Source organism: Triticum aestivum, chromosome 7A (genome assembly GCF_018294505.1).
Source record: "Triticum aestivum cultivar Chinese Spring chromosome 7A, IWGSC CS RefSeq v2.1, whole genome shotgun sequence".
NCBI classification, from domain to species: domain Eukaryota; kingdom Viridiplantae; phylum Streptophyta; class Magnoliopsida; order Poales; family Poaceae; genus Triticum; species Triticum aestivum.
This window is the reverse complement of record NC_057812.1, coordinates 23456785-23465710: the sequence shown is the minus strand read 5'-3', so window position 1 is coordinate 23465710 and position 8926 is coordinate 23456785. Positions and strand designations below refer to the sequence as shown.

The 8926-nt window shown below is 46.7% G+C and overlaps 1 protein-coding gene across 1 annotated transcript; it reads left to right on the top strand.

Moving 5' to 3' along the window:
- The first annotated feature begins 275 nt into the window (after positions 1-275).
- Positions 276-7208, top strand: LOC123152868 (probable protein phosphatase 2C 49). The gene is made up of 6 exons (XM_044572267.1): positions 276-374; positions 461-772; positions 874-940; positions 1076-1199; positions 1542-1660; positions 6904-7208. Exons 1-6 carry the CDS (start codon positions 276-278, stop codon positions 7206-7208), a joined length of 1026 nt encoding a protein of 341 aa, XP_044428202.1.
- Positions 7209-8926: the final 1718 nt, after the last annotated feature.

Sequence of the window (8926 nt, the reverse complement as noted above, 5' to 3'; positions counted from 1 at the left end):
TCGGGATCCGCGCAGGACCTGCTCAGCCTGTTCCTTGGAAGGATCAATCCGTCGTGATGGCCAGCGTCGGCGTGAACAACGTCCGCGCGGCCGGCGAGGGCGGAGTCGACCCACCTAAGGGCTACGAGGAATGCCACCTGCCGGCGTGCCGACTGCGCGGGAGCCCTCGCCTCGCACCCATCGCTAAGGAAGCGGAGGGCTCCGGTACGGCAGAGCGACCGGCGTGGCGCGGGGCGTACGGGGCGGCGGGGAAGCCGCGGGAGCACGGGGTGACCATGCAGGACACCGTGTCGATGCGCCCGTCCTTCTGCACTTGGGTCGACGGCTCGCGCATGCACTTCTTTGCCGTCTTCGACGGCCACGGCGGCCCCGTGGTAACCTAGCTGCACCCCTCTACGAACGTGGCCACACTCCAGCTCAACACCGACTTGTCTGTACACTAATTTCCGTGGTGGTGCAGGTGTCGGTGGTACTGAGGGACCACATGCACGCGATCCTCGTGGACGAGATGAGCCGCGCGGCCGCAGCCTACCGGAAGAAGCAGCAGCAAGACGAAGAGGCGGAGCTGTGCGCGTGGAAGGGCGCGCTGAGAAGGAGCTTCGCGCGGGCGGACGAGCTGGCGGCGTCGGGGGTGCCGGCGGGCAGCATCATGGGGTCCACGGCGGTGGTGGCGCTCGTGGTCCGCGGCCGCATCCTCGTGGCCAACTGCGGCGACTCCCGCGCCGTGCTCTGCCGCGCTGGCCGCGCCGTCCCGCTCTCCCATGACCACAAGGTGAGCACGCTGCTGGCGTCATGTATGAGCTTGATATATTGTGTTTCTTTCCTCGTCCAATATTTGCTGGGGATTAATGTTAGCTTGATGTGCGGATGCAGCTGGCACGGCCGGACGAGCTGGCGGCGCCCGGCGTGCAGGGGATCCTTACCAGGTCGCGAGCTTTAGGTATGCATAGCGATAACCTTCTTTTAAAATAGTCGAGGTCTTTTTTTTGCGAGGTTAAAATAGTTAATGTCAAGAAACTGGAGTAAAAAATAACAACAACTATCGTTCATGCATGTATGGAAAATGTGTTCCCAGCTCTACATGCGTCGTGTTATGTCACAAGCAAACAAGGCTCCTTCCTGGCTTTGTCAGCTACTGCCTACTGCTCAATGCCTCTGTTGGCATTGGCCGTTAATTCGTTCTTACAAAATATTTTTTTGCAACTATCTTCTTATGAGAAAGAAAGAAAAGCCTACTATATATATATAAAATAAAGTGGTAATTTGTCAAGTAATTTAGTTTAATAAATAAAAATGTGTCGTTTTGCTCCCATGCATTATTAGTGCTGGATTTGTTAACTTCTTTTTTCGTGAATACGTTCTATGCGTGTATCTTTGCATTGATAGAATGGGGGAAAAAATTAGATAGTGCAATCGTTAGGTCATGTACACACAAAGGCATGGTTGAGGATGCAAAGTGAGCATTAGGAGCGTGTGCTTAGACCTAGGTGTTGCTAAAGTTCAGGTTACATGCAATATCCTGTCTCGCACTTTGGCACCAGTGGCAGCCCAACGACGCGCTTCGTCAACGATGACAGTGATAAGTCTGGTGCTACAACGTTTCCTTGTCTTGTGAGCATAGAACATGGAGAGGCTCGTGCTGCAAATGACGGGAGGCAAGGTGATCAATAGTCTAGCATCTGTTATGGTAAGCAAACCAGACGAAGAATGTAACGTTGAGAGGTGCCCAGTTGCGCTAGATCAAACGCCACAAGGGGGCTAAGGTTGATCCAAGGAAAATCGCCTTGTAGCAGGATTTTGCCAAGTATTGCCCATTCTCGGACAAGCACCGGGAAATTGAGTCTCGTGCCACAGTGAGGGTGACCTGCTGGATGCGCCTCCACAAGTTGACATACCCATCCATGGTGATGGGGACGCCATGGATATACCCAATCAAGGTGAATTGATCAAGGGCTTCGCAAACCAGCTCCGAGCGGTGACGCCTATGGGAAACAAGAGTTGTAATTGACGACACGATCTCCGGGAATCCAAAAGTGGCAGGAGCGGACATCTTCCAAGGTCTAGATTGTTTATGCGCATAAGAAGTCTCGCATCTCGAGCTCACACAGCAGAGGCAGATGGTGCCAGGGTCAGGAAGTGTCCTTTGCTTGAAGCCACAACCAGCGCGCATGCACATGGAGATGCCCGTGCGCTGCAAGTCTCGGACGCTGAGGCTACCAAACTCAAGCTGCCGGTAGATCTTTGCCGGGCTGACAAGGCAACAACCCACCTTGCATTCTTAAACATTGACAGAGGAAGTCACGAATCACTCTAGTGATCTTCTTGAGGATCGGCGGGGAGATAGCCATCGCCATTAGGATGTATGTGGACATCACGGTGAGGACATGGCGGATGAGGGTCTGCCTCTAGCCGCGCAGATGGGTCTATCCACCAAGGGCATAAGGGTTGCAGAAGAAACTTTTCGCATGGACAAGGGAAGCCCAAACAATTGACTTGGGAAGGCCATCATCGAGCAGGACAGGGAGGAACCGATCTCATCAGACGCCTGCTGGGAGCAGCAAATGGGCGTTGCTGAGCATTTCGAGAAATTGGTGCACAAGGTAGAAGCTTTTCCGAACATCTACAGAACTGCAGGGACGACAGAAAATGACAACGTCATTGGGGAAGAACAAGACACTCGATGCTGCATGGCATGCTGTGAGGCACTTCAGCATGCCAGAGCTAATCTCATGCTATAATAGGGAATTGAGGGTGTCGATGAAAATTACGAACAACATGGGTGAGAGGACCCCCTTGGCGTCATCCGCGAGCACGGGAGAAAGGTGGACCTAGTTGTCCGTTCACCAGGGCCCAGGTGGAAGCGGTGGAGACAATAATTGAGATCCATTAACACCAATGGTTTCCAAATCTGAGGTGCCGCGGGGTCTCTAGGAGGAAGGTTCCACTCCACTTGGTCCATCTATTTCCTATGGGCTGTTGTTGTCGATCTGAATTCGAACCCTACAAATTCCACCCTACCTTCCACGGAGTTGGGTAACGCTACTTTGCAGTGCAGCGCCACCAATTTGGACCCCAAAGAAACACTTGCTCTTCTTGTGGTGTGCCCTCCCCCTGCCCACATGGATCCCCTAGCTGATCAGATTGCTACGGATATGGCTCTCGAGGAACCCCCATTGGCTGGCATGGTGGGCCATGCCATAGAACCCATATCTGCTCTGATCGCTGCCACCCAGCCGCCCTGGTGCAATGATACGTGTGCCGAGCTGCATCAATCTATAAAAGATATGGTGGTAGTTTAGTGGTTGGATATGAATTGTGTGTATGTAACTACACGAGACGTCTGCAGAGCTGCATTAATCTACAATGAGGTCAACTACTTGTGAGAGGTTGGAAGCCGCAAAATTTTGAAGTATGAATATGTAGTAACATCTCATCAAATAGCCAATGCAATACACCAATTACTTTTTTTCGGGGTGTAGTGGAAAGGTAATGATAAACATATGGGGACAGTTTCCCATAAAAAATTATCTACATGTCTAGTTAGACAAGATGAAAACAGAGGGGTTCATAGACGAACATGGAAGTATTGTACATAGTTTTTTCACTTACTCACAATTAGTGACCAAAGACTGGTGAAAGGTTAGTCATCATGTGTGTTTAGTATCTAATACAAGATAAAAATTGAAGGGGCGTCATATGCAAAAGTAAACAGAGTACAAGTCTACATAACATACTATATCCAACATATATTATCGTTGCAGTTTCCATCATTGACCTCATAGGACCCCGGTCGACTAACGCTGCTATCAGTAGACACATATCATTAGAGATATAATGGCCCTCTCTATGATTGAAAGATAGTTATATCTAGGTAGCATGATTAAAGGGTTACAAGATGCATAAGAGATAAGGACAGATGTCAATTTTGGAGGTATCCTATGGCGGTGAAGAAGGGACACCAAAAAGAGATCGAGCTTCTCGTGAACATGTGCAAATTATCTTTCATGTGATTCTAATCCACACCCTATAAGGCATCTGTCATCGTCAAGATTACTACTTCATGGTCACCTAAGTAGACTATGTTACGAAGGCAAAGGACAAGGAGCGAATTTTTTTACATCTCCACATGGGTCTTCTATCAATCATGTTGTGTTGAGCTTAGTTCTTTATGCTACCATGTAATCTCCTTTCCACACTTTATGTCCACTCTATCTGGTTACACGAGTTGTTACCTCTATAAATTTGTACCATCATGTGCATTTGTTTGATCAAGAGAATCGAAGGGAATGAAGTTCTACATATATCTAAATAAACCTATATGCATGTGAGGTGGCAATTTACATTGAAGCATACCGACCTTTATCAAACCCGAGGCCAAGTTACATTTGTGCTACACATTATCCTATGTCATAGGTGGTGTATTTTGTACTATGCCTGGTTAATATTTAAGCTCGCGGGATTTTTTTTTTGTGTTTATGTGGAAAGTGTATCTACTTTCAAATGAAAGTCGAGACCTAACCAACACATGTACGGTTCCCATTCAATGAGTATGACACCTATTTAATACATGCTACTAACTAGTTCACCCAGAACCTTAATCTAACAACGAGTGGAAACATATTTTCGAACGCTCAACCCGCATATAGGCTCTTCTATACTCGATGGGGGATTGACATAGGCCACAACTATTTTTATTAGCACTCTGTTGTCTAGGTGTTGAATTCAATTTTTTTTATAGATACGACATTGAACCGCATGCACCTCATAACTTTGCCAAAAAGCTTAAGCTTACAAAGAAGGGTTGCCACTATATTTCAACATCCTCTTACTTGCATCTTTAAGAGGCACACAATGAATTGGGTCAACAATAAACTTTACCTTAGCATTAAATTTAAAAGGAAGCATATGATTGAGTAGTAATCTCATATTTTAATTATTTTGGTAAATTTAAAATGAGGGTGAAATGCTACTAGTTCCCGCAAAGAAAAAAATGATGAGAGTTTGTTTTGATCATGGACTAGAGGGAGGGATGAAAACTGTCGAAGAACGCCGTGACCCTTGGGAATGTCCATATGGTGAAATGGGTGTAGAAAGAAAGGTCACCTCGTGTCATATATGTAACTAACAAAATATACAGGTTATAGTTCCTACAAGTTCAAAAGGTTATCATAGGACAAAACTACATGACAATTTTTTATCTTGTATAAAAAAGCATTCGTTCGTGAGTCTATTATGGAAATTTTATTTTAAATAATTTACGGAAAGGCACTAGCTTTTCTAGTTGCCAAATGGATTTTATGATTGCTTATCCTATCATTCTATTTTATCACATTATTCGAAAGCTCATAAGTACATAATTGTCGATTTTGATGGTTGCAAATTTATATGTTTTGAATTTGGAAATCACAGAAAGTAAGGTTATCACATATCATTGACGTACTTTGTGCTTGGTTGTCCTTCTGAATTTGGTTTATTCCTTCATTTTTGTTGATTTCCATTGTCATACAAGGTTGATATATTTGTCTTCGACCTTAGGTTTCTTACTGATAGTTGAACCTTATCACATGTTGACCTGCTTACCATGACGAGTCACCCTCCTAGTGGTGGCTCTGCTATCAAAACCTTAGATAGCTGCCACCTGCTCCCTCTATCCACGTCTTTTGAGGGTGCTGCATGCAGACCAAATTAGTCTGGTTGATCGTGAGGGGGTGGTGGGGCTTTCTCCATGATGGACCTATAGTAGAGTTGCGCTTGGAGGGAGATTGTTTCCTATGTCGCAATGGCGACAGGCTGTGTCACCCCTGCACCTAGTCGGTGCACTATGTGCATGGATCTGATGTGATCAACCATGCATGCACTGTCCTAGCCGGGTAGATTTGGCCGTAGGCTACGGTAATATGGCTGCGGCTGTCGGAATGTGTGGTGGAATAGATGAGATGGCATTTGTCTGTTCCAGTGATTGCTCTTTTAGTCGGCTAGTTCGGTGTGAGCAGGCCGGTAATGAGGTGGATGACGAAAGTTACGGTCAACATCTAGGTTCTATTCCCACCAGGTGAAATCCCATTATTTAGCTTTCTTGCTTGTTCTGGAAGCATTACCATCCGCACATCATTTCTTCGTAGAGTGTGTTATTGGTTTTATTGTATGGCTGTTTACTAGAAGCACCCTGTAGAAGTTGCAGATGCGGCAACTCACCACAGTTTGTATCACTTGATGAATGGCTGTATTTTTGGTATTTGCAGCCTACTATCTAGTTATGTAATTCAGTGTGCTTTTGCACCTCGTTAGTTAATAGTTACTAATTCTTCCTTTTCTACAGTAAGTAGCTAATAGACATCAACAAATTTGATGGATGTTAAAAAAATAGTAACTGTTCAACAGTATGTTAGCTACCATTGTAGCTCCATTTTTGGCATGTTTTTTTTAGACAACTAGCTTGTAGCAATAGTTTATTTGCATGAACCTAGAAAAGTGATTGATGTTGACCACTTATTATTTGAATAGATGCATATTTAATATACATTTTTTACTTTTTGTGTGTCATTAAACTAATTAGAATTAGTGAATATATTATTTATAAAGCCTGAGTGTTTTGCGACAATACTTATGAAAATATTGTTTCCATTGGTAAACTGTGAATTTGTATTTTTTAATAGCCTTACCTTTATGAACGATGTTCTTATGTACTGTATCACTATCATTCATGTCATATTGAGAGTTCATACTCCCTACAAAACACAAATGACGGTTCATTTGGAAATTGTTATTTGGCTTATATATATATTCCAGTTCATCTTTTTTGAAAAGTTCGTTCATTTCTATAACAAGTTTTATTTTCTTAGTATATAGGTGTTCTGATTCTTCAGTTACTGAATCTCATTTGAATTCGAGCTATGTTCGCAGGGCACACATTCCTCAATCCTCAAATGACATGTGAGCCTGATATTACCATAACTGCAAGGTCGGACGACGATGACTGCCTGATCCTCGCGAGCAACGGGCTGTGGGATGTGATCTCAAACCAGAAGGCATGCAACGTCACTAAGGAGTGCCTGGAAGACAAGAGCAAGGGCGTGAATGCATCAGTAGGAAAGGAGGAAGAGGTTCGGTGTGTCTGTGCTGCTATCCGCCTAACAAATCTTGCCATCAACGAGCATAGCCTCGATGACATCAGTGTGGTCGTGCTTGATCTGAAGGTGAGGTGTTAGCTAGGTTGATCAGGTTAAATCAGATCGTCATCATCTCCTTTGCAGCTTAGACTTGATAGGTAGGTTAGCTCTCTTCATTCTTAGCAAAGTAAAAGCTCGGAGATATTTTCTTCGTTCATTGGATTCTTAGTTCCCTAGATAGTTCTTCTAAAGTTGGTTGGTTTTATGTTCGGTGAAAAAAGTCTGCAGCACAACTAGTAATATGGGTGGATGAAACATTGCCATGGATACAAAAAAAGTGAGAATGTGTGAAACGAAAAGAGATTTATAGATGAACGCATGTATGATCGATAATGTACAAAATATGATGCTCACATCTATGTTTGTTGCTTACCGTTCCCATTAAATTTCTTGTGGTGGCTTGGTGATTTGCACTGCGAACTATTGTTAGGGCAAGCCACGTGATGGGTGCCATTGCTCTTGCAAATTTGGCGTTTGCCTCTGGTTGAAACTTGAGGGATGCAAGGCAGGAAATTGCGAAGCTGCAATTAAGGGCAGCCAAAAACCAACGCTTTCCAAGAGCAACTGATATGTTTGTAGGTGGTGTGCAGATGCAAAGATAAACAAGACGGCAGCGCGAGGACCGTCAGTGGATAAGAGTGGGAAGAAGGGGGTTAAGGTCTTTAATGATCACTTACATGGATGCAAGAATTCGAAACTAGGATTTGGAAGGAATCAACACTAGTGATGAGAAGCCATGGCAGGGGAGGATGGAGCAGTGGAGAAGGAGGGTTTGACTAACCACTTTTTTAAATGTAACGGTACATTTTACTAATCACGATGGTGACACAACCGGGGCTAACTGGTTCGTGAACATGTACGTGTTTTGGTCTCATGACGGCTCACCTCGCTGGGCAAGGCTTAGCCTTGCCAACGGAGGCTAGCCAAATCGGCTCGCTCAAGCAAATCACGAAAAAGCTGTCCGAGAAACCAAACCCTTTGCTTTTTGCTTGTCATGGCAAGGTGAGCGCTTGCCCAGGCTGCAATGTTACTCGCATGGATCTGTTGGAGTGGAGGCGACAGAGCTGTGGCGTCCCCTGGCCTGCTGCTAGCATGCGTTGGCGCCATCGGAGAGGTCCAGATGTGTGGCTTGGTTCAGGGTGGACGACACGGTCCGGTCCGGCGGTCCGGCTCGTGGCCCGCTCGGCTCGGGCCGGCTCGGTTCTGGCCCGCTGAAAAAATCGGCCGGTCCGAGCTTAGCAAACCACCCCGACAAAGCTTCAGTCCGGTCTGGGTTTTAACCGAGCCGACCGAGCGGACCGACGAACACGAGCTGTGGCATGGCAAGAGCATGGCGGGGGCATGTCAGGACGAGGCAGGGGCATGGCGGGGGCATGCCAAGGGCGTTGCAGGGGCGTGGCGGGGGCGTGTCGAGGTCGTGGTGGGCGCGTGGCGAGCGTGTGGCCAGAGCTGCGTGGCGGGCGCGTGGTGGGCGCGTCGGCCGTGCGCTGGTCTGCGCCGCCGTCGTTCATCCGCGCGGCTACCGGCCTCCCTGACGCTGGAAAGCATGTCTAGTGGATGCGCCATGTTCGGATCTATCATCTGAAAGGTAGAACTTGAAGCAGGAGGCCCTACACCGCCGTTGTACACCGGCCGTCGTGCACCGGCCGTCGTGCCAGATTCATCGTCGCTGTTGCTGCCCGAGCTCTGCCTGGCCGCCGTGCTGTGCACCGTGAGTCACAGAAGTCGCTGGACATCTCCATGACAAGCCCCGCTGC

Bases quoted from the DNA above. Each gene is read 5' to 3' on its own strand.
- LOC123152868 (XM_044572267.1), top strand. From the start codon at position 276: ATGCAGGACACCGTGTCGATGCGCCCGTCCTTCTGCACTTGGGTCGAC. The intron at 773-873 runs GTGAGCACGCTG...GTGCGGATGCAG, and splicing joins CGCTCTCCCATGACCACAAG to CTGGCACGGCCGGACGAGCT. The intron at 1,661-6,903 runs GTGATCAATAGT...CTATGTTCGCAG, and splicing joins TGCAAATGACGGGAGGCAAG to GGCACACATTCCTCAATCCT.